Genomic DNA, 26,870 nt, shown 5'->3' on the forward strand with positions numbered 1-26,870 from the left:
AATTGCTATCGGCTATGTGGTTAGCGACTCTTCACACAATTATGTCACACAGGGCTGTATTTTCAGCTACCGTTCACTTGTGTAAGTCGTGTGCTGCTACCTGTAGGTGTGATAAATGATATGTTTTATTTACATTTCGTACATATTGCTGTAAATATCTGTTATTGTTGCTGCTCTCTTCTGTAATTTTTAGTTATTTGAGTCCTTTCTTTAAATTTCTTCGCTGGCTAATCGTAGCTTTGACTAGTGTGCAAAGCCTTGCCAGATAAACCCGCTAGCTGTGATGCAAATGGCATCTGCAGCAGTGTTAGCTTTCTGCTAGCAAAATAATTGTTTAGATCGGAAAGCGGTATCGGAATTCAGAGGATCCAGCTTACCTGCCTCATCTCTTTGTAGTTGTGGTGCCTGAAGTCCAAATTGTCTGTGGTTGTGACCTCATTGCGTCGGTGGTAGTAATTATTGGGGTCTGACAAGAAATATAGAAATAATTAAAAACAAAAACAAGTATTAAAGTAATTGCTTAGCACTGTATTTTTATTTATTTATGTATGTATTTATTTATTTTGAGTCTGACTGATTTTAACACACTATATGCTTAAACATGATACCAAGAAAACCATTAGGCCTTTCTTACGGTATCAGACAAAAAAATAAAAACATTTGCAAAGGTTATGCAGAAGTACGCAGATTTGCCCATGGACAAATATCGATCATCTTATTCCTCCATGAGCCGCCGCCCTCCTGGATCCTTACCTGGCATGGGGCAGCCCAGGATCTCCACCCGCATGCAGATGCTGCCGGTGCTGTGCCAGGTCCACGGGTTTATGCGGATGTAGCGGGCGATGACTGGCACAGGCAACTTGTTCCGCACTGGAATCTCCTTCTCCTTGTTCCCCATGAAAATCTACATGCCCAGATACACGGGAAATAATGCTATGGTTTATTTAATTATTAGTTAATTTTTTTCAGTGTAAAATAATCTCTATCTATTGTCGTCTGGGAATTCGTAATCATTGCGGCAAAAAGACGTGAAGACACACTTCTGTCATATAAAGGTGTGATCCCTTTTTCTGGAAATTTCTGCCCACTATCCTCTTCTACAAAAAATATGCATATACAGTGTTCCACACCACATATATGGATATACAGTATATTATAGAATATGTATGCATAGGTACTTGACCATTAAAAAAAAGAATTTAGATTTGGAGAGACTTGTGGATTCGGTTCTGAATCAAAGCTGTTCTAATAATTAGATGTATACTGCCTCTGAACAAGATTTTCTAGTGACAGAGCAACACCTTTCAGGTTATTAAAAACCTAGCTGAGTGCATAAAGCATGCATAATGTGCAATAAAGTATTGCCTGCAGTTTCAGACTTATATTTGTTGTAAAAATCTGATTAAAGTCAAATATGAAAATAATCATGGCTACAAGCATTTTCAGAACACAATGCGATCAAATATCCCTTTGCAGAGAATAAAAAAAGCAATAATATCATTTGCTTTTCTACAATACATGCTCACATTCATTTCCATTCATGTCAATGTTCTGAGCTTCGAACTTGCCCCAACACTTAATCAGTTCTGTCATTGTGACATGAGTTTGTTCTAGAAAGTTCCTCACACAGCAATGCTGCCTGAATGCCTGTCTACTTCAGAGAGTACACCTTCTCTGGCTCTACTGGCAGTGTTCCATTTAACTGTACAGCCAAGTCAACAATGATAACAGGAAAGCATTTATTATTTTCAAAGGTATCCCTTCAGGCTTTTTGATACAGTTTGAAGGAAATACGGACAGATGAGGTTTAGCCACTACATACACAAACAAAACATGGTTGTGGAACTGGATCGCTGGATTGCATGCATGTGTATTGCACATGTGCAGAACTGTCATTTTGCTGATTGGTCACTCACCATGTCCTCTGTTCCATTTTTAATGGTAACCCATGTGTGGCTGTCATTGCTCACCAGGACTTTGTATGATGTCACCCAGTCGCTTCTGAAAACACATGAAATGACAGCCATGTAATCTGTTTCCTGTTAACGTACATCTGTTATTGAATTTGAACAGCCATTTAAGAAATGCAAGCACATCTTGCTCTATGTGAATACGGTCCTCCAAAATTATTCATGCCACTGATCAAGATGAGCAATGAAGGTTTTATAAAATAAACAATGCATGCAAGCTTGAGCAAGCAAGAAATTGAGCAAGCAAATAATGCATCCAAGATTCTGCAAGCAATTGCTCAGAAAGAGATAATTCTTTCCAAAAAATGTGTCCCACAATTATTTTCATTCCTGTTTTAAATTTTTTTTCACCTTCCCTGTGCAAGGATAATACTCCCAGATATACTGTACATATTCTGTTGCATCTTATAAGATCTCTGACGATTCCTCCAAGACAGGATTTTTCCAAATCCTCTGCATCCTTCTGCCTTCATCCTTCTTTCAACAACAAATCCACCCATGCTGATGCTTTTTGGCATCACACACCACCGGTAGGTTTGGTCTCAGAAGAACAATGTTTTAGCTGAAAAGGATGTCATACCTATGGTAAATTACAACAACCATCTTAGTTTGCAAAATGTAACAGGATATAAGATTTGTGGTCACAAGAGGGTGGTTCATGAGCAGAAGATGAGCACACATTATATACATGAATAGAAACTGAGAAAAATGATCTAATACTATTAATACTGTAATAATGAATGGTCTAATACTTTTTCTAACGCTATTACTATCAAACTCTCTTTGTTGTGACTGGCTTTGACTTCTCAAAGTAGAATGTTGTTGATTTTAAAGAACCTCCAAAAGGAAACATAATCCTGTCAAAAATGTAATGCCTGAGCTTAAGGTTAATTCAGTGTTTTATAGCGTCATCATAAACTCCAGCTTAACTTTTTCTGCCTCACTTGCTGAATGAGTACTGAAATGTGTGAGCCACCTGCTCTTACTTCAGTGGGAGATGTATCAGAGGGGAATTCCACTTTCCTGGAAAATAGATTAGAAGCACAAGCGAGTCTTTGTCCATGTTGAGGGAAAGCAACATGAAAAATGTCATAACTGTTACCACATTATCAATCAGAGTAACATCTGCATTGCAACTGTGGCGAGAGGGAAATAAAAGCAGCCTAATTTGTTCATTGAGCCCACAACTCCCCAGGTGACGTGTCAGTGAAGAGGACTTCACAAACACAAGATTTCATGCCAATTAAGTTTCATTTCATTACATTTAGTTTGTCTGTCATTTGTCTTTGGGAAAACTAGAGCCCCTCTCATGTCACTTCAAATTCACATAAAAAGTAATTGAGCAGAAACTTTTGACAATTTATTTGCCCCCACAATTTGAAATCACCCATTGTCTCTTTTGAGTCACTGCAGTGCCATCCACATCTGGAGAAAGATCATAGCAGTGGAAGAGCATTCAAGATTGAGAGTGCACTCAACAGAGGCACTCCCCCTCAGGCTAGGGGCTGTTATACAGTACACAGCTCAGGCCACACGGTATAACAGGGACATTAGCACAGAAAGAACAGCCAGCACTTTGGGTGGGAACCTTTATCAACAGAACTCCTGTGATTGCTTCTTGTCTGAAATTTGAGTTTACACTTGTATCTGCCGGTAAGTGCATATTTGCATGTAACGTATGCGCGGTTTTGTGTGTCTCAGCTGAAAAACCCCATTATAAAACACAGCTCATTCGCCGTGTTGTTACCGTGGTTTCACACACACGGAGCTGCTGTACTTGAGGAGTACCCCTTCTCAGAAACATGCTTCCCTCAGCTTCCACTGGGCTCTGCGGTGCCACCGCGAACCCGCAGAGGCTCCCCAATCCGACTAATTAACTGGCTGTAATGACCCGCAGTCTGTAGCCAAACAGGCAGCTTCAATGCTATTATAAATAATTGCTGAGTCTGACACCTGCACTCCTCGCTGCACGGTCTGTGCTGTGTGGTGGTGTTGGTGGGGGCGGGGGGGCGTCTAGGCAAGGGTGGGGGGAGGCTGTAGGGGTGTGGGGAATTCACACTTTCTGCCTTGACAGGAAGCACCACCGTATATGGCTGAGAAGCTGCAAAGAGTTGTTGAACATCTCAAATCCACACTCCACATCTGCACTCCCAATTAGAGGGAAAATAGAAGAGAACAGGACAAGATCGAAATAGGGTGAGATCCGTGCTGAGATGTTGTGGAATGTGGTCATTTAAAAATAAAGGAGGTTTGACTTAACACCACATCCTTTTGAGACTCAGTGGGAAAAAAATGTAAGAATTTAAATTTTTGGACATAATACAAGTGTCTTGGATGACAAATACATGTTGCAGCAAAAATAGTTTCAAATTACTATAATTTTTTTTCTTGACTGTCCCTGGTAGTGTGGGTTTCAGTATAGCTCAGGGGTATCAAACTCCAATCTAGGAGGGCCAGGGGCCTGGTGTCTTCAGCACAAGTGAATCATTTATTGGCTTAACTGTCCACAGACTTTGTTCTCAAGGCCTTAAGTTGAAACTGATTGAAAGGAAACCGCAAATACCTGTAGACACTGTGGCCAGAACTGGAGTTTGAAATCCCTAGTACAGCAGAATGCATGGTTCAAGACCAGACACTCATGTCCTCTACAGTGGACAAAAATGAATTTCCAGGACTCAGGAGGATATAAAAGGGTCATCATGGCTGGGTCACATTTTACCAGTCCTTTGATCACTTCAACCGTTAAGCCCAGCACATAATCTAAACCATCGAGATGTGAAAACTGCACATACAGCTGTCCTATACTGCACTATAGGACACACTTTTATGCATATTTGCTGATATTTGACCCATAAATAAAAGAGATGACTCAGAAAAGGACGAGCACTTTTTAATTGCCAGAGAGCGGCTCAGCTCAGAAACGTGGCATACAGCTCGTAAATAATTCAAGGTGAACAGCTATGACTAATCCCCCTCGCCACAGTGCAAAGCTTCGTCGAAATCCTTTGCAAAGTGCTCGGGGAGTGGATTGCACTGGGCCTGAGGAAACGCACGTGTGTGACTGTGAAGGAGCTTATGAGGGCAAGGGGGGCGGGGGGGGGGGGATTCACAGGGGCTCAGGCAAACCTTCGTACCGGTGCCCAGAAAATGCCACCGCCAGGAGGGATTATACATGCCGACGGAGAACGAAACGGTTTTCCTGAAAACCACTCCCTGCGTTGCCATGGTTTTCTGACTTCTCAGAGTTTCGTAGCAAGGCAAATAAGCCGCACGAGTCTCGAAAATGCGTTATGAGAAATAGTAAGAGAAAGGAAGGTTAAAAGCACAACTTCAGTCATTTGCATATTTCAGACACGGAAGGGGGTCTGTCTCTGATCTCAGATATTTTTAGACCAAAGTGAAAAGAAGCACTGATACCGAGGTACCGTCTTCCTACTGAAAGTGGAGTGAATTCAAACGTAGTGATAGCAATTGTTTTGTCCATTTGTAGGTTTCAGATGTGGATGAATTCACCTGGAAATACAACAGAACAATGGAAAAACCTGAGGCAGCAGAGCTTCATACTGCTTAGACTGTACTATGTCTGTGTGAATGTGTCATAGACAAATAGGACTGAAGCACAGAATCACCAGAGAGGTCTCAAAGAATTTCACAGTGAAGTCAAGTGGAATCAAGCAAGCTGAGAAGAGAAAATAATTTCTCTAAGGGAGCCCAGGGATGGGTTAGAGTGAGGACTGGCATAAAGGCTCTGATGACTAAGAACACGGATGAAAAGATGAGGGGAGTAAAATAAGAGGGGGAGCGGATGAGAAAATAAGATAAAAGAGCTTTAAGATACTGAAGGCAAGGTGGCAAAAATCTGTGAGGTGAAATTGCAGCCGAAGTGGAGCCATCTTATTTCATGATGAATCGTGAAAAGAGCAATAAGGAAATCTTAAACAGGCATCAGCAACGGTGAGAGGCAGAGACATTGGAGAATTACTGTTTGAAATCGGTGACAAAGGGAGGCAGAATGTTTGATGTCAGACTTCTGACTGAATGGATGAGGCTATTCAGACTGAATCTAATGGCTAGTAAGGTAACCACAGAATGTCTGAGGCAATTTAGCAGTCACACGACTAGCCAATGAATACAAGAGTAACTCACAAAACAAACAATACAGGAATAATGATCACATTTCTAGAGCGCTCAAATTTAAAAAATAAAAAAAGAAAGTATTTCTAATGCAAGAGAGACAAATTCACGAATTGTCTATTACTGTAAGTGGGATGATATAGTACTATACAGTACTATTTTAATTTGATTGTCACCACAATAATATACATTTCAAATTTATCAATGTAACAGGTTCAGATCTATTTAAAGTGGATGCATGGTAATTTGGGGAAGTGTTGATAAAATGTCAGGCCAAAATGGATTTTATCCCTTTCTGTAGTGCACCCTTTTTTAACACAAGCCTGAAAATGACAAACCCAGAATAAAACAGTTACAATTATTGAACCCTTTTGACTACAGGCATAATCCAGGTCTCTCCTGAATGGTAAACCTTGGACGTTTGTTTTCCATGAGTCAGAATTACTGAAACAAAGCAACAGAAGCTCAAACACAAGATAAGGGGAATTAATTTTTTACCTAAAAGATTTTTTGAGTGGATATAGATGCTTGTGAAAACAAAATAGAGCCACAGCCACAACACTGGACAAATCCTGGTTCAAATTTGTATACAGTGCCATCAAAAATGAGCATTGTGCATTGTTGTATCTAAGCTTTGTCTGGGCAGGCTTTCAATTGGAGGCTATACTGAGGGACTGCTTGGCAAGTACTGGCCAGAGAACCTTGTAGGTGGGATCATCTTGTTCCAGAGATTCTACACAAACTGGAGATAATAAGATTCCAATGAAGAATTGCTAAGTATACAATGGCGGTTTTATCAATATCGTGATAGACAACAACTTTACCACAATTAGTCTTGTCCGTGGATTTCCAAAACGAATTTACTTTCACAATGGTTTTGTTGTGATTGTGTCTTTCTTTGATGACTTGGGGTTTTTCTTTGATCCTTGGGGATATAAGGGGAAATGTGGAATAGTTCAAGGAGGCTTGTCAATACGACCTCCTGCACAACATACGCACATAGCCATTTAGCCATTCACATTTACCAGTGCACATTGTATATTGCTATTATTGAACACTCAATAAATTGCATTCACCTCAAACTGGCATTTCTCTTTGACTCTTACCACTGCACACCTAGCGGTTTTAAGATCCTGACATACATATTGAGCTCAGGATATCTGCGCCCTGTAATCACTCACAGCAGAGGTACAAAAGAGCAACAGTGGGCACTGGAATCATCCGAATACCAGTTTGGCATGAAAGCACAGCTCTGTTTGGGTCTGCCCAGATTCACTGCACTTCAGTTGAAATACTGAAGAGACAGGAAGTCTACCCCAAAGGCAAGGCTAACTATTCCTAGCTTGCCTGGGTGGACACTGGAGCAGGGGCAAAACAAGCAGTATGGGATCATGGGATAGTTGTGTCTTCAGCTTTCTGCGAGAGGAGGAAAGTCATGAAGCTGTGTTGTGGACTATCGTTAAAAGCTTTTCAACAGCTTCTAGGGTGGCAGAAATATATTAAAACACAACACATGATTGGTCTATTCTGAAAGATGAAACTTCAGATTTCGAAAAGGTCACATGCATTGCTTGGCCTCCTCTACCCTTGGTGATATTATTAAAAAATAATGTAATTTTGTACCATTATGAAAATGTAAGAACAACTTATCATATCCGATAGGCAAGGCACACCAACCATCAGCTAAATTAACCCAGATTAAAGAATTGGGAATGCAATCTATCTGTATCAGGGTTCTCGCAATTTCATGACCTTTTTCCTTTCAAAGAGCTGAAGATATTCTGATGGAGTTGTATGAATCACATTACAGCCTCCAAATCAATTAACCTTCTCCATCCACCCGGCTCAATTCACAGTAGCTTTCGCCACACTCAGATGAATTCACATCGTACATTAATATCCACTGCTCCTCGATGCAAGTTTTCTAGTCTTGCTGAGGATGGGTTGGCTGCAATTTCATTTTCTTTGTGTCTTGATGAGATCATCCATGTGCTTTTAAGGACATATTCTCAGGTTTAACTCAACATGAAATAACATGTTACTCATTAATTTGGTATGGCTGTATCACAAAATATAAAATGTCGGATGAGCAAGGATTCATTTATTTGCTGCTGGCTTATTTTCTGAAGCCAGCAGTTCCAACAGTGAGTGCCCTTCTTAAACCCTGCCCTTGGTGTTACAGTCTTGTTTAGAGGGGATATATAAGTGGAATGCTCTTTACATGTATGTGCAGTGGATATGTAAGAGAAACAAGCAGACATGGTGACAGTATACATGCCACAGCCCCTTGTTATCAAATGCTTCTGCTAACCAAGACCACAATTCAAGACAAGCACATTAGCAAACTTAAGTACCTTGTTCCTCCAACGAACTGAAGTTAGTAAAGTTCCTCCATTCATTGGATCTGATTAGTTTCATACTGGAAAAATCTATTCAGATAAGTGCTAATGCTACTGCATAGGAACTGGAACTGAAGTGGTAAATTGATGGACAGGCGCTTGTCCACGCCAGGAGATGCATTAGCACGGTACTCACGACCAGAGGGAGCTCCTGCCTTGCGTGATTACCCCGGTGAACTTGGTTAACCTCCTGGCGTCCACCTCAAACCACTGCAGAGGATCGGTCCGCCCAGCGCACCACCCTCCGTCGTAGAATTCATCCTCGTACAAACCAGCCTGTCAAAACAAAGTGAAGTGAGACTAAACAGAAAACCAACGCAAATCACAGAGTAAATAGTCATTTTGAAACTGTTATATTGACTCTGTGTCTACAATATGTAGTAGTATTATTGTTTACTATTTTCTGTATAGTGCATGTTACTTAGGCATTTTGCAGACACCCTAATCCAGAGCAATTTACCCCAATTTTTTTTTTTCATTCTTTCTTTTAAACAGACAATCCATTTACACTAATGGATATGTGCTGAATCAGTTCATGTAAGCACATAGCTTAGAGGTACAACAGCAGTGCCCCACCTGGGAATCATATATCCTTGATTTAAAGGCCCACATCACTAGCCGTTATGCTACACTGTCATCCCACATTTGTTATCTGTTGTAATAGGCTTCCGTGACTGGTTATAACAGCTGTCACACGGTGTTCATTTGAAGCAGTATGGTAAAGAAATATCTAGAAGCGTTCCTGCTGATCATTGTATTAATTCATTTTCTCAAACAGCTAAATACCTGTTGCTACACCTTGCAGTTCCCAGCTGGCACAACACCTGCAAGCAGTTAATTGATGGAATGCGTAGCCACATCTATGTGTGTGTGACTGGTTGCCTTGTAAATGTCTGTCTGTGTAAGACAGCTACACTAACATCCCTTGTTTTGTTTGCATAATGCATAGTTTTCCATTTTTTCTTTCCCTCTGCTTATGAAGAGAGGATACGATCAGTTAAACTATCCAGAATGTGAAAGAATTTTAAAATAAATAAATGATTCATAGTAAATATAAAAGTTTTTTGATTATCCACTGAGGTTTGAGCATGTTTTTTTGGTCCAGAGGATTTACTGTACCAGACTCTGAATGGTGGAACTGGGCAGCGAAGCTGCTCAGGCTCCATATGTCCCTCTCCAAGGTCACCTACAACCTCTTCATTATTCTGCAAAATAAGTCAACTGCAGCCCACAGCAATGGAATGAACAGATAAGCTCTCTTAATATTGCCACGGTTTTATCTAAAATCCTTTCTTTCCCATTTATGATAAACAAGGGGGGGAAAAGCCCAGTCAATTCAAGCCGCAGGTTTCCGGTGTCTGCTTTTAAAACCCACGATGCTGGCTTCCTTCAGCACAGGGATCGGCCCACTCTGCATGCCGTTCAAATAACCCTTTCTGACAAAACGGGTTTTATTATGATTGGCTCAATCTTGCTATGGGCTGTTACTAGAAAAGGCTCCATCAAAGGCGTGGACCCGGTGGATTGCTCGTCTGTGGGGACTGCGCAGGGTCTTGAGCCAAATGACATGAGGAATGTCACTTAATAAGATCCCCTTCAATGCTGAGGACATTGTTTTTCCCTGTAGTCTCATGCTACAGCCAGCAATGGAAATCATTCAAATGTATTTTAATACCTGTAGTGACTCCCTGACAATGATGCGTCCATTCATTATGAGTTACTTCAATTATAGTTATTTATATAATATGTTTTCCCATTAGCTGAGATTCCACATTATGTTTTGCTCTTCAAATTTGTGCTAGGCAATGCACAGCACATGAATGTCAAGAGAAATGTGTTCCATCTGTTGTGCTCAGAACAGGATAGCATTCCAATATACCCATTTCTTCTACTTACAGCAAATAACCATGCCTAAATTTATTTCTATTTAACAAATTTGATGGCAAAGATTAAGGAGAAAGATAACCATCAGCAATTTACTGTTAATTACTCCTTTTCAGTCATTTCTACTGGTTGTTAGACTCTTTCTGCAATTAAATTCCAACAGAAATAAATGTGATAGGGAGGCTATCAGCATGAATTCAATTAATATTTTCCTATTGTAAAGAGTCAATAAATATGAAGGAACAGGAACAAATTTCCCTTAAAAGTTCTCTATGTAAAGCAATTACACATCCAATCAACATTCAGTATTAACTTTTAAGATAACCTTTGCTAGAAGTTTAACTTGCAAGACTGATGTTAATTCTATGGTTAACTATAGTTACAGTTTCAACACATTGGTTATGCTATCCTCAGCAAGACATAGGCCTTTCCCCCCTGTTTTCTTATCTCTCCTGCTGTCAGCATTATAGTTGTGATGTTCAAAACAGTCACTGACTCACAGATGGGTTTATCAGAGACAGCAGACGTTTGTTTCATGTGGGGGATACATAAGATTATCTTATTAAATTATTTCATAAATATAATGTAAATTAGGTTTCAGCTGAACTGTTTTTGGACATCCGATGCTTCATACTTGATCTAAATTGTAACAATATGACTACAGAAAAAGGGCACGCTCAAATGTATAGATAGGAGACAACAAATCATTCATGAATGAGTTGTAACCATATTAGCATTGGCACCGTCAGTGCCGTAAATTGCAAACATATGCAAAAAGGGAGGAAGGACCATCTGAGCCTGGGCTTGGCTTGTTTCAACAGTTTGCATCTGCTTAGTACATCCACCGCTCTACTTTCGGGTGTCTTATTTCTCAAATCCGTGCTTTATCTCACAGCCTGTATGTCCCTAGCCTATCACATGCATTACGATCGAGGAGAGATGTAAACACCAGACACAAAAGGTTTGGTTTTTTTTCGGTCGTCCGTGGATACCGTGCTGAACAGTGTGTGGAAGTCATTATTTTAATCTGTTCCAGGATTGCACAATCCAAAATGATGAGACAATCGCACTGCATTCTGTTTCATATCCTCAGTCAGTTCCTCTTTCTCATTGGGAACACTTCTGTCTCCCAATGCAAATAAAGTTTTATTAGGCTTTAGGATTTTGCCCTTATTATATGGTAGGTTTATTATTTTATCTTGGGTTAAGCACCAGGAGTAAGGCCTGAAGCACACCCTACGTAAGAATGTGAACGCAAATGACAACGCCAGGCTGACGCACTGCAAACGCACAGCCCAGTTGTACATACTCAACGTGCGTTCTTACGTCCCCGTGGAGGTAATAAACCTGATTCCTCAAGGTAAGCCAGGACAGTTGTGGGAAGACTGAGTGGAAGAAAGTTCAAATCGAAGTGGATGGCTTCATCCTGCTATATCCTGCTATAGTGCCCCTAGCTGTGACACTTGACACTGCGCTTCGGTGACAATTTAGGCACAATAGCATGCAACAACGCTTTGCTGCTCAGTTCATCTAATCTCGTTCTGTACTTAGGTAGGGTATGTTTCGGGCCTAGCGCTGAAAACATACCCTACATAAGTACCCAAACGCAAATGGCGACACCCAGCCGCCACACTACAAACACACGGCACGGTTGGACATACTGGACGAGTTCTCTTATGTTCCTGTGCAGATAATGAACCCGAGGCCTCAAGGGGGCAATGCAGGACAGTTGTGACAGAGCGGAAAAGTGCACAAATCGAAGATGGCAGCTTCATCTTGTTGTTGCCTGCTATAGCGCCCCCTCACTGTGATTCTTGACACTGCAGCTCGTGCTTGCATTATATTAAGAATTTCATGTGACACATTTTAGTATGCAACAATGCAATGAACTGCCTTTTCGTAGCTCAAAGCGTTTGTGTTTGCGTACATACTGTACTTAAGGGTATGTTTCTGGCCAAAGAATTCACGTTCAGATGCAATATAATCAAATCCATCATATTTACAGCTTGGTAAAAAAAATGTATTTTTATTTTTATTTTGAGCTTTTGGCTGACAAAAACTTAGCACCTATGTTTTTCTTTTTTTTTTTTAGTCTTGACTCTTTACTTAAAGTCAAAATAAAGCATATACACAATGACAAATCTCATTATCATCTGGATATTGTTTTCTTCCACTAGGCTCTTCATTAAAAAAAAAAAAAAAACATTAGCCTTTCTCCAATGTGCCAGAAAAAAGTTGAGTGCAATGATTTTGATAAACTGTCCAAACCCTAATAACTCTGTTGTTCACATCAAAGACAGCCAAAGTGATGAATCCAGTCTGACATCACTGATATGGAGGCAACAGCAAAGTTGTTTATATTGGAACCATCCGTGTGACTGTTGAGAGAAATTCAAGACAGCATTTATTTTTTCTAGTTAAAGGTCACGACTCTAACTGAATCTTCTCTACTGCTAATCTAATTGAGGAAGTAGTTGAGTGTGTTCTATTGCATTCCTATATCTCTGAAGAGGTAAAATAATAATAATTATAGTTCTAGGCTCTACTTTGAGCATGTGATTACAAATAAAATATTGTAATTTGCTTGATCTTTTTAAATTTTACAAATTATCTATACTCAAATGGGAATAAACAATCTTTATTTCCAACGTATAAATTGACCCATTTACATTATTTATTTACTTGTCAGATTATTAGCTTACATTTTTTCACCCAATGCGACTAGCTGTTAACACCATGGAAACAGCTTAATTATGAGTGTCGTCCTCAAGGGCACAGGAGCTGTGCCTGGCTTCTGGCTTCTGGCCGTATTCTATTTGCTAGATTGTGTCGCACCCCAGATGCAATGTCACACTTCAGCCATGACTCCATCTTACAATATGGCTGACAGTCTATAGACCAATCTGAATAGTATAATCTCTGAGCATAATCTCTGCGTTAAAATGCTCCTTTGCTTATGTAATTTGAATTTAAAGAATCGGTCCAAATGTATTCTATATCAATTAATTAAATTGAAGTTACATCTTCTTGTTATATGCAATGTTCTAATGGCCTCCATGGCAGGTTTCCTTATCAAGGTTTACAGTCAAAAGACTGTCTTACTGTTTTTTTTTTTTGCATGTTTGCTTTCTAGGATTCATACTTTATCAATTAGCATATGAAGAATGTAAAGCATGTAATCCAATCTACAATCATGTGAGAAGTGTCCTCAACTCAGATAAACAATTTGATGGTTTATGTCTTAGCCACTTATGTTTGTTTAGACTTTTGCCCATATGCATACACATTTCCCATATGCATACACACATGGGAAAGGTCATGTCAATAAAGGAAGAGATGAAACACAAGAGATGAACAGACATTTTTGTGATTTGTGTAGTTTCAGTTCTGCTCTTACTTGGATATTGAGGCGTCCACGGTGTGCTCCCAGGCCATATCGTCTCATTGTGGAGGCATGGAGTTGGAAATCATCAATTTTCAAGTTCTCAAGTCCCATAGGAGGACATTCTAGCAAAAACAAAATAGAAACATAAAGTTACTTCTCCTAGAAAACAGATATCTTTTTTACCCCTGTTGTACATTTGATTGTTCCTAACCAGCTCTGCTTGACTTTTATGGCATTTTTCAGGGATATTGAATAAAATGAACCAGCGAGACCACAGACAAGAAACCAATCACACCTGCACCAGCTCCTAAAAGGATAAACATTTAAAAATGTTTCTTAATGCATGTCTGAGCATCGATCGAAGCTACGGATTCAGATGTGGGTTGTTCTCCTTCAAATTTGCGCAGCTTGACGATGCAGGCCCGCGTATTTTGAGCCGCCATTAATTTCGCAGCAGGCCCTGCTGGAGATGAAGGGGGAGCTGGACAACCGTGCAACAATGACAGATCACACCCAGTAGTATCGGCTGATTTACCTCTCTGTCTCTCTGAGTGTAAAATTAGATGTGTCTGTTGGGGCGGGGGGGGGGGGGGGGGGGGGGCGTGTGAGGGAACCGAGCCAGCGAGGCGGTTAATGCCGAAGGAAAACGCCATCTGCGTGCGGCGTGCGAAGGCCACCGCGAACGCGCCTCACATGCACATGCACCGTGCACCATTAATTGCTACATCTGTCATTATGATAACACCATGCACCCGGCGCTCGCATGAACACCGACATTTTGTGGTGCAATGTGGCGCAATGGTTCGGCTTGGGAGCGGGGCTAATGAATGCTAACTAATGCTAATGAAGAATCGACAGTGACATCTACAATTCTACCCCAGACTCGCTGAAAAGGAAAACATTTCTAAAGATGTTTATTTCCTGACTTTGTTTGACTTTCATTATCTGGCTTAAAGTATTGGTCCCATTGGTGTTAAAAGGAATTTCCTTTTCATGATGTTTGACAATTTCCTATTTGCTGAATATTCTGGCATATTAAAATATGTTACATTTAGATTTCTACTGATTATTTTGCAAGGGGTAGCATGAAAGTGTGCTAATACAAAAAAAGAAGAAAAACTGAAAATACAATGATGAAAAGGCCTGCACCAAAATGAAGCTTTTTTACTTATTATACATAAAAATGTCTTCCAAGACACTCTTTCTGTTGTCACATAACTTGATACAAGGTATTTGAGTCACAGATGTCAGCTATCACGTGATGGTTTCTTTCTTATTATTCTTGATAGCACATTTTCATATTTTGACGGTTGAGGTGCACAGTGAAAAGTCATACTGTTTGACCCTTACACCATGGTCTTCTTTACAGCCTGCACAAACAGGATGTTTAGATTTTGTGAGCGCAGAAGCATATAAGGAATATTTTGAAATCATTGGATATTAATCATTAGTTGTGTTATTTTAAGAGTTAAATAAACTGAACTTGAATAACCTATAATCTATAACTGACACATTCTATATCCCATTTAAAAACCTTGGTCAGGCTTAATTTTTTAAAAATCCATGGCATATGTTCAATATTTGGTAAATTCTCAAAGCATTCTCGTTACTGTAGTGTCATATGTGGCCTGCTTATCATTATAAAAACATTGAGATTGTCTGCAACACATTACAAGCTCACCTGCAACTGAGCATCATTATACTTATTAGGCAGATTCCCAATGTCATTAAATTGTCTGTTTTATTGAATTAAACTCCAGCTCATTCGCAACGGATGCAGTTTAAATCCAAACCTCAACTTTTAATGAACGAATGAACAATGCAAACTTCCACCAGACTGCATACCAAGCTAATAAAGTCACACAGTAAATGCTACATAGTTTTCTAATAATCACTTATCAAATGCACGACAAAAATACGCCAGGCACCAGATTCACTGGCTGTAATGGTGATTGATATTTTCACCCAATCACAAAAGCATCCTGCCAGTTGCGGAGCTGGAGCTCGACTGGAGCCAGAATGCTTCTCTCAGCTTGGCATGAAGGCTTCTTTCTGCAAGCTGGAATCAAGAAAGCCTACTGCATCTGCCCAAGGCGCACACAAATGTTTTTTTACAGGCTGATAAACACAAAGGAAGCAAAAGAAATGCAAACAGCATAAATGAAACAGCCCTGAGTTGGAAAGAAGAGTATTAAATGAAAACGGATGGCATTTAGCGACTGAAACAAAAGGCCATGTGTCAAGTCGGTTCAGAAAAAAATACGACCAAAAAATGGCCGCCAGGCTCTTGATGTACTTTCCACTCTGTAACTTTATTTTGTTTTTTTTTTATTATTATTTTTGGATCAGTCCATAGATACTTCATCATTTTACTCCCACTGTGTGTATGTATGTGTGTGTGTTACCACTTGAAGAGTAAAATCGTATTTTGTACTGTATTGGATTAACTGAATGTGCTTTCAGCATGGCAGAAAACATTGCATTTGTGCATTTCAGCTTTGATTCACATATTGTGCTACTGCTACAATAGTGCAATCATCACATAATTGCCACTGTGCATATTATATTCAAATTGTTGCATTTTGTCTGATATAAAATGAAGTATTTTATCAGGCAGTCTCCAGGAATAAAAATGGGTTACGGAATATTTTGGTTGGCAAGGTTATGCATGCACAGTTAACGGTCTTATCTCTGAGAAATCATACAAATAAACACTTAAGTTATGTGTTTCGGAAGACAGAGTGTTTGCTTAAAATGTACACACACACCCAAAAACACATTAGGAGCTCTCTGGCTTCAGCAGTAGGATAACAAAGCTTCTGATTGCTCTGGGCATTCGGAAGGCTGTTTTTATTGGAAGTACTTGATGCAGAGGGTCATATTCATGGGGTTGGCTCCCCTCTAGGGACACCAAGAGTTCCAACATTACTACATCTCACTCTTGCTGTAACCCATTAAAGCATGCTGCTTTTACTGTGAAGGTGACTTTCAAACTAGTCCTCACACTGACTATCAGGCCTAGAACAGGGTCTGCAGGGTAGTATAGTGGTTAGGGAACTGGGTTTTTAATACAGACATTGTGAGTTGATTGCCATTGTCTTAACTTAATCATTTTTTATATAAATTGATTGTATGCAAATAAATAATCTGTGTAAGTTGCTTGAAAAGCATCTGCTACTGTAAATAGCAAATAAATAAATTAATAGTAGAAAGCATTTTGTTTGAGGCTGCTTCCCATTTTACTGCAGGTCTTAATTACTCAATTAAAGTCATTAATTCGGCCCAAAATTAAATGACCTGCTATTCAAGGTGGAAATGCTGCATGATCATCACTTCCAAACAATTTAACTCGAGATTAATTGATACACTGTGTAATTATTCCACATCAATTGTTAGTTACTGTACAGTATCCTGTATAATTTTTATTTTTTTGTCTTAAACCAGTGGAATCACGGGTAGAAGCCTGATTTTTGTACAGTAAAACCATAAGGATACAAATGCATTGTATATATCATAATGAGTCTTCAATTTAGACAATACCATGTATTTACATAGCACATATCGAGAAAAGCCCAAAACTTAAATGTATGGTGAGTTGTAATAATATTGCAGAAATAAAATGCAATTACTCTTTTTAATGACTGTTTTCCCAGTCAGAGAGCAGAATCCCACTTTTGATGAATAATCGGTGCAGGGACTCTCTCTCCGTATAGGGTCCATATTGTAATCAGTTTATTTGAGAGGTCCTATCGTCTCCATCTCCAAACTAATGTGCAATTCTTCTTTTATTGTGTGTAGCCCTGACAGCTATCGGCCATTTCGCTGGAATCCTCCGCTCGGAGGTTTCTCCAAACCGCAGCTATGGGATTTCAAAGCAGGTATTTCCGTCTCAGCACATGTCCGTTTGTGCGTACGGCGTCCGCCGCACATGGTTCCCATTACCCCGCTGTCACATGGCCAAGTCTGTCCTCACATGAACAGCGGAGCCACGGCATGGCGAAGCAAACGAGCCCGCGATGAATTCTCCGGGACGGATACCTATGTTTTTCTCCTCTTCTCCGAAGCGATACTTTTCGGAAATGCCGAGCGACTCGGTTCTGATTGCCTGAATTTGCAGCGCGTTAGTTCCAGGGTTGGAATCTTGCGTTAACTTTCATAACCAATGGGGCTGCTTGCGGTGTCTGGGACTCTGTCATTAGAGCAAATTTGTATGCATACATAAGCCAACAGGCATGCACGTACACACACACACACACAAAATACAACAAAGACCTTCTGTTGATATGAAAAATGTTTTATGAATACATATGAAGGCTGACACAAAATCTATGTTCGAATGTATGTAGCTATTTCCAGACTGCAGCAGACTGAACAGGCTGAAAAACTGTGACTCGCGTGTCTCTGGAGAGAGACACTAGACTGCTACCTGAGAGTGCTAATGATACGCTTCAGAGCCAAACTAAATGGTATGTCTGTTTCTCCGATAAAAGCCTTACCACCCAACAGAGCAGGGGGAGTAATTTTTCACAGTCATATCATCTGTGTGGAACTTAATAAGGATTTTATATAGCATATATAACACCTTCATGAGAACGGCATAACCACATTAGGATGGGTTTGCGAGCAAAGACTATATGACAACTGAAACAATGGAATTTACCACATTTTCAAATTTCCAAAAGCATTGCTGTTTTGTCTAGGTTATAAAATATTTACTCCAGGCTTATGAAGTTGTTATACATTATTTTAAAAGTTATTCATCTATAAGTATTACTTTTTCTAAAGTCTAAACAAAGTTACAATTGTTGCTCTGATTGCTGAACTACATGCAATCCATGATTCATTTCCATCAGTTTACCAAATTAGACACAAAAATAAATTAGCAATGTTCCAGCTTTTACTGTTATTGTCCCGCTGCTCTAAATCAGTGGTTCTCAAAATTGGTCTCGGGCTACCACTGTGTATGCTGGTTTTTCGGTCCAATCACAATTACAATCCCAGAATTTTAACAAGCAGTTAATTTGTCTTAATTAGGTGCTTTTCATGTTTTGAAGGGAATACTTGCCCTCTTCAGCCACATTATGCCAGAAATAGTGATGCATGTCATGAAGAATGAAATTCCCATGTTCATACTGTGCTATATTTAACGCTATGTAAACAGTGACCCTGCGTACCTGAACATTCACCTTACACAATATGAAACATAGTTTTCAGAATCTAAATGCATGAAAGGGGAAGTAAGTAAAGAATTCTGTTAATTAATTAGACAAAATATAGGAAGAAATAACATAAAGTTTTTACTGAAATGTAAACATTGTCATTTTATTACTTTTGTCTATCCTTGAATATTATTTATTGAGTAAATAAAATGCAGTGAGATTCACAACAGCCCTGCATGTTCTTTAGAAGCTACACACCAAAGCCGTTAACTGTATATTTGCAATGAAATAAATATCAGATGATGCCTTCCATTTACAAACGCCCACTCACCTTTGTGAGTCTAACTTTATGAATCATTTATAACCGCATTCCCCACCGCCTTCAAGTATTATAATAAAAATGGAATGCTGCTTAACTATGGTAGAGTATCATTTGCCCAAAACAGCTACATAAGCTCTTTATAGAATAACAGCTGTTGTGATGAGTCAATGCAATTTGTATGTCTTCAATCAAATCATCTTTGAATTCAGGAAAATGAGTTAAAAAAAAACTACATTAGTCATAAAAATGTATTACACTTACTCTATTCTGAATCAGTTCCTGAAATGAATGTTCAAAAAAACATTGTCAGACAGCTGCGCTTAAAAACCTTTTGTATGATTGCTTTATCAAAAGAACAGGTAATTCTGCCCATGCAGGTTTATTGTTTTGTCCAATACCTACATCACATCCAGTGCTGTGTTAAACTAACAAAAACATGACTTTTTTACACAAAGGAACATGACTATTTCAACCTCATTCTCATTCTCATTCTCTATACTATCCATATAGGCTGCCATATTGGATATGTTTGTGACTGCTGCAAGAGAGAAAATGTACATGTATGTTCCTTCAGATAATAAGGTTATTTTAGGCAGACAATATACTGTACAGCTGTCAACAGTTGCACTTGGATATTTAAGACCACTTTTACTCCCATGGAAATTGTTTACAATATCCTGGTCTACACACACTGCATGTCTCTTCCCACTGTGCAAGAGCATCAATTCAGAGCAATTCCTCTTGGCAACTTTTTCATCTTTGAGTGATATGAAACTGGCAAACATTGCAACTCAACTATTACTCTCTATCTGTTTTTCCATTCAGAGATTCTAGCTACAGGATATTCAAAAAGTGACTTGGGCCACATGGCATGCCTCTCTCTTCTGTGCTAATTTGCCTCTCAAACATTTCTCAGGAACAATTTTGCATTCCTTTCCAGCTTATCCTTTTCAGATTGTGATGAGCTGATGCTGGTTTTTCACTGTGTCACTGTCCCCATGGCAACGGCTCTACAGCAGCAGCCTTGCCCAGTTGCTGACCAATTTTCAAGATTCTACTGTCCTGGAAGACATCGATGCCTTGATGGAATTAGGTATCTACTTTGAAAACTGTACCGTGCAATCAGGTCTTTCTAAATTACAATAAATTTGCACTGATTCTGGCTTCTGTTGAACAATTGTAACGTGATCCAGGGCAAAGTGACAAAGAAGAGAAAATCTTTTTTTCAAAAAGAGGGGGATGTGCCTGTGACTTAATTTAATTTTAAGCGCACGATTCCCTGCCAGGTTTTTCTGTTTCAAAGGCTCCATCTCTCTGAGAAAAATCAGACACATTTGTCACTTCTTATGTTTTTCTACCCTGCCTGTCCCTCCATGGGGAGCTTCAGGCTCCTATGTGAAAGACTGAGTTGATCAAGATACATCTCTACTTGCAAAGCAGTTTTAAGCCCATGGATTTCCATAACCACACACCACAGTGCTGAAGTATTGTTCTTCTCATATACTCACCCTCCCTGGTAGGCTTGTAATGTGCCTCTCCTTCGCTGATGCTGTTTGGTGTCTTCAAATTGCCCTTCTTGTTTTTCTCAACTTTCTTATTTCCAGATTTTGCTGGGTTTGGGGAAAACACCACAATTTCATTAGCACAGTCAGTTGTAACAGATGAAACACAAATAGATATTTCTGTAGGCCATGTGACCCAATCTATGTCCAATGTCTTAGTGCTGCTGAATAGGAACATAAATGCAAGCAAGGTTTATTTGCAATGTCTCAGAACAGAAGTGGCCAACATTGTATTGGTTTGAGACTAGAAGACAAGGAGCTCCCACTCACTCTCATATGAATTAGATTGAATTAATCTAGCATGTGATTTTATATTGCTTACACCTGCTCTCTTTGAGACCCCATGGGTCCTTGTGTAATGATTTGGCACTTAATTTGGCTTCACCAATTGTGCCTCTCAGGCAATGCTAAACCGCCCACATCTGTGTGAAGAGCAAGTGAAAGGAATTCAATCCATTTATAGACTTTCCTGCGAGAAAGAGACTATTTTTCACATTACATGCCTTACAGTACTACTGGAACACTAATACTGACCAGAGCATAGTATCTCTCACTGATGGCAGCTGTTAGACGGTGGGTACTGTGATGTCATTGGAAGGAGCTAAATCAATATGATTCCAAGAGTGTGGCTAGCGTGGCCAATATCCATGGAAGCTCCACTAAATCTGTCAGGAGCGAGATAACCTTGTTCGCTAGGCTCCCAGTGCCAAGCTTTAACTGGTAATGCCAAGGCTATAGGTTTCAGCCTGCACTCCTGTCTAGCCCATGTACCAACCTAGCCACTCAGCCTTAATCAAACCTCCCTTGAAAACTTATTGAATTTGCTAAGAATACATACATTCAGAAGCAATTAGCATGCATTTCTATGTACATCAACTCAGTACAGATCTTTGGTAGTAATTTTTCCATCTGGATTCACTCGTAGACACATGAAAAGTCTTACCAACCCTACCTATTCAAAGCATTATAAAGAATGAATTGTATTCCTTCTTTATGAATATAAAGATATAATGAGTATGTCTTGTGAACATAAAGATATAATGAGTATGCTGTCCACTCAGGCCTAATTATATGTTCATAATGCTATGCAAATTAATACACCCACATTATGATGAGGACAGGGACGTTCGATAAAAACAAGGAGAAAAGGGACTTCAAAGGAGCAGCACAAAATGCAATCAAAGTAGAGAGAACTGGCTTAGAAAAAGCAATCAATCATCTATTGGATTTCGTCAGTGTGCAACCGCGGAGTATAGATAAGGGATGACGCTACCAGTCAAAGGAAATGGATGGGAATGAAACCAATAAAGAAGACGATATTTGTGCAAACAAGTGCACAGATCATCATGACTTCCAGGCAGCATTTGTTTGTGCAGATACAGCCACATCTCTTACCCCTCTGGATAATTTAATTTGAGTAGCACTCAATCGTTTATCTAAACTCAGTGGGTACACACTTATTAACTTCTGTTAAACGTGTGATTGCATATGCGTGTTTGCTCTCCTTTCTTTGATTGCAGCCAGGAACAATTTTTTTTTTAAGTAATGAGAGATGGTGCCATTTCGGGGGAGCCAGAAAAGAGTAACGCTAAGATGCATGCACAGGATAATTGTTGCCACAAGCTACAGTGCTTTATAATTATACTTCTGCCACTTGAGAATGATCTGATAAGAATGAGAGGAGGAAGGTGATCTAGATCACAGCTGTCAAACTCCAGTCCTGGATGGCCGCAGTGTTCGCTGGACTTTGGGGTGTTCTCGTCTAAAATTTATTTAATTTTATTTTTTTTATTTAACCATTCAACCTATTTAACCAGGAAAACCCCATTGAGATTGAAATCTCTTTTGCAAGGGGGACCTGACATGAAACACAAAGTTACCAAACAAGACTTACACCTAACAAAATGTACAAACATCAAATGTGGAATGAGATGTGTGTACAAATGTTTCATTTAAGTCACTGATTGGCTATGGAATCCACACGCCTTATTCTCAAGGCCTTAATTGGCAGCAGATTGAAGGGAGACTGCAAAACCCTGCAGACACTACAGCCCCCTTGGGATTCAGTTTGACACCCCTGTTCGAGATGATGAACAAAAGGAATCAAAATGGTGAACAGGACAGTATATAGCAATAGCTCTGGGAACAGCATAGGAACCAGTGAGAAGGACCCAGCGGACAAAGTGACACAAGAGAAGCATGGGATCACCAGGCTGCTTGATTTACTGGATAAAAATATATTCACATTTGCTTCCATGAAAACTAAAAAAATAAAATAAAATTCCACAAGGAGATAATTTATTGAGGATATGTTTTATCTGTAACATCCTGTATGTGGTCTCAAACGTCTTAAATGACAAAAATATTTGATGTGCATGCCAATCTACCATTTCAGCAGCCCATAGATCTTATATCTACTGTTTGGCCTTGATGTGTTGCCATAGCTACATTTGCCAAACATCTTGTAGCATTAACTATAGCATGTGCACAATGTCATTCGGGGGAAAGGAGTGAAATATTAAGTACATTTAATACTGTACAGTACTGTACTGCAGTTCACTGCAAAAAAAAAAAACTTCAAATCAAGTTGAAGAAAAATATATATGAAGGCCACATCTTCATTATGAACTTTAATTTTCATGATTAAATCTGCTAAGGGAACTGTTCTTCAGTTTTAAAGCTATTCTGTATGTTTTGTAGGCAGGTCCACCGACAGGTCTGTGATTGATTAAAGCCAATTGCACGCCTGTTGCTGACTACAGTTAACATTAAAAACAGGGTTAAAAGCAGGTGTGGGAGAAGCAGGAAGGCAATTTTGAAACCAGGTCGTGTTGCATAGTATAAAGCTGGTATTTCCCCATTGTTTTGTTTTTTAATAGATACGTATTTTTCTAATACCCCATATCTCTGATGTGCTTTTTAATTGCTCTTAATGGCAAAGTAAGGAACCGCCTGTCATAAAAATGGAAGCATTATGCCATCACCTCACCTCAAGCATTTTATAGCTTCCCACATTGAACAATGAGTTCAAATGGGCATGATAACCAATTGCACCTAACATACACTACAGGATGTTACGTAAGTCACGATTTAGGAGTTTTTAAAACACAAAGAAAATCCTAAGAAAACCCCAAGTCTTTGCCTGATCGCTGTGCGCACCTGCCTCCAATGGTCGTTTAATGTTTAATGCTCTCCCATTTGTGTCTTAAGTGAGTCGGCGAATCGTGAGAACATCAAACTGATTTGATTTTACCACAAGCCTTTAGGTGTCGTATAATGCTTGACCCCTGTGCCCGCTCGTGTAGCATGAGTGTCCCTAGGATGGAAACGCTGGCGATTTTTATGAGGGATGGTCATTAAATGCGAGAGGCTGTCCATTGTTAGGATATCGAAAGTCGTGTAGTGTAGACAAGGCATTGCTGAACCTGGCTATGCACCGCAGAGTTTCGCCACCATAGCATTGACTGTCAAGGAAAAGGTTCAGAAAGAAACCAAGCTTAGGGCCGAGCTGTTTTCGCTTTAAAATGTACACCTGCAGCAGGTATCGCCGTCGAGGCATGCGCGCAACGATGCCTGAACACGTTTCTCGCGTCAAACACAGCTGCCCCTAATTACCCTCCTGTCCGCTCTAGACTTAATTCTTTCAGACTCAAGGGTTCCTTCCAAACTGTACAAAAGGTTAACCTGCTGTGCGAGAGCACCGCAGCAGAAAGTGCCCTGTCATAATCAGACCCGGAGACTGCATGGTTCGGATTATTTTCCTCTTGCAAGCCGAGTGCTTCACATATGTGTTTTGCATCAGCATTTTAATGTGTTCCTGCTTTACCCCAAGGTGTTAAATTTGATTCTTCTTTGGGGACCACCTTGCTGTTGGCAGTACTACATGCTCGTCTCTGAGCTTCATTGCATGTGTCTGCACAAAAAGAGGTCACCAAAAGAGAAATTATGTTTTAGAAAGAATATCTAATTATTTCACATCAAAACCTGACATATCTGTTCTTCATTTGTCCATTTCCAATGTATTAAAGAACAGTTGTTTCATTTATTGTCCTTGGATTTCCACTGAACTGACCAGATTTGTTAAGAGTCTAAGTCTCTTAACAAATGTATTTTGAGAAGTTAAAAATATATTTTTTTGTTACCTGATATAAAAAAAATCTACGGATCAGTATATTGTACCTCTTCTGTGTGTGAGTGGGTATGTGTGTAGGCATATGCTGACTTGTTCTAACTCTTAATGAGGCTTAATTTTTTAAGCTCTTCAAACACTGATTCGAAAGTTACTTTTTCTAATCCTTCCTTGGTGTTGTTTAATCAGACCCAGAAAAGTCTGAACTCCCCTTCAACCTAGCCTTTTTATCAAAAACTTGGGGAGCTCAATTGCAATTTTTCACTGCAAATATTTGTTCAAAGGACTTATCCAGTGGTGCATTTCTTCTCTATGAGAAGAATTCATAACCCTCCATGACAGCCATGAAGAGCTATCTGATACTGATGTGTAGTCATTAACCACCCCAAACTAAACAATCCGCTGAAATTTATGGACTACATGCCTTAAAAAGCTGTAACTTTTAAAGGATCATACATCAAAGCTATTATTATATTCTCAAAACAGGAAGTGTCGATTGCTCCAATTTCATCTTTCAGCTTAGATTCACATTCACAAACATTTATTTCCTAAAATGGCAACTACTATTTGCATATTATTTATGATCTCTGGCTTTGGCTGGGATTAACCAAAGAGCATTTTAATTATGACCTCAGTATTATTAATTTGTAGTAAACACAAGGGGCTCCAGCACCACAGACTGGAGAGAATTCTCCATGGGTACAACAATGCACTGAAAAGCAGCAGCTATGAATATTATTAAAGCAGCATGACATATTTTTTCAATTATTTCTTTGTAATGCCAATTTTTATAAATATGACATGAACACTTATTCACATTTAAGGAACCATTCATCTTTAAAGTTCTGTTTCTGAAAGATACAGAATATAGGCAAACATTTTGCCTGACTGTGTGTGTGTGTGTGTGTTCATACTTATGAAAAATATATATATATTTTTGCAGCAAAATGAACCTCTAGTAAAGACAAAATAAGAACATCAGTTCAAAGCACAGAAAAGTTACCTGTTTTAGCATCACTGGTCATTTTGTCTGTCTGACTGGCTTTCTCCCTCTGGTCCTTGAGGTCTTTCTTAGTTTTGGGGCTGGGTCGTTCCCCGCTCCGGGGCACTGGAGCCTCAGAGGAGAAGAGCGCGGGGTCCTCGGGTCCTGGGACACGAGCGTACAGCTCTCTGGAGAGGAGCTCCTGCATGTAGTAATCCTCGTCCTGAGCGGGGTGCCCGCGGGTAACGTCCACGAACGACCCCAGCAACCCCAGCAGGGAGAGAGTCAGGAGCGAGCGACAGCGTCCTGTTCGCGTCGTGGAGAACATGATCGGCCCCGTCCCGTCTCCGCGGAGCCCACTGCAGGCTGCTTCCTCCGGCTCGGGACTTCACAAAACTTCCCCCAAAAGCTCCAAGCTACCGACTAGCGCTGAAGAGCTGGGAGGGGGTCAATGTGAATTCTTGGTTTGGAAAAAAAAAATACAAGGGGAGTGAGTGAGAGAGCTAGAGGAAAAGACAGACAGAGGAAGAAAGGGAGACTGAGAACCAGAAGGAGCAGCATTTTCTGCTTTGGATTTTGGCAGGTGGTTTGAGTATTAAAAATTCTCAGAGAGCACACATGATTTTTTTTTCCACAACTTTATTTCTTTATTTTTTTCAGCAAATGAAAACAATGGGCGCAATTGTTTTAAAGACTGACTAACTGAACTTAAATCTCTTAAAGATCACACACATTGCCACGTTTGCTCTCCAGCTGTGAAAAAAAACAGCTTGATAAGTTTTTCTTTCATCATCATCTCCCCCTCAGAGCAGTGCTGGAAAGTTTTATTTTCAGTGAAAAGGAGCTAATGGATACCAAACCCACTTGTCACTCAGCACTGGTGACTAGAACAATACGGGTTATTTATAACCCAAGTTTCCAGAAACAAATACTCATTCATATCT

The 26,870-nt window shown here is 39.7% G+C and overlaps 1 protein-coding gene across 1 annotated transcript in view; it reads right to left on the minus strand.

Annotated features, from left to right (window-relative positions):
• LOC135247352 (inactive carboxypeptidase-like protein X2) overlaps nt 1–26,483 on the minus strand; it is a 42,153-nt gene extending 15,670 nt beyond the window's left edge. Inside the window, exons 1-7 of the mRNA XM_064320692.1 lie at nt 25,948–26,483; nt 20,762–20,863; nt 13,785–13,894; nt 8,640–8,779; nt 1,917–2,001; nt 754–904; nt 378–466 (exon numbers count right to left, since the gene is read on the minus strand). Coding sequence (XP_064176762.1) covers nt 378–466; nt 754–904; nt 1,917–2,001; nt 8,640–8,779; nt 13,785–13,894; nt 20,762–20,863; nt 25,948–26,254 — 984 coding nt within the window. The 5' untranslated portion in view covers nt 26,255–26,483. The remainder of the gene's footprint in view (nt 1–377; nt 467–753; nt 905–1,916; nt 2,002–8,639; nt 8,780–13,784; nt 13,895–20,761; nt 20,864–25,947) is intronic.
• Between the last annotated feature and the right edge of the window lie 387 nt (nt 26,484–26,870).

The sequence above is a fragment of the Anguilla rostrata genome, chromosome 2, assembly GCF_018555375.3.
Source record: "Anguilla rostrata isolate EN2019 chromosome 2, ASM1855537v3, whole genome shotgun sequence".
Lineage (NCBI taxonomy): Eukaryota > Metazoa > Chordata > Actinopteri > Anguilliformes > Anguillidae > Anguilla > Anguilla rostrata.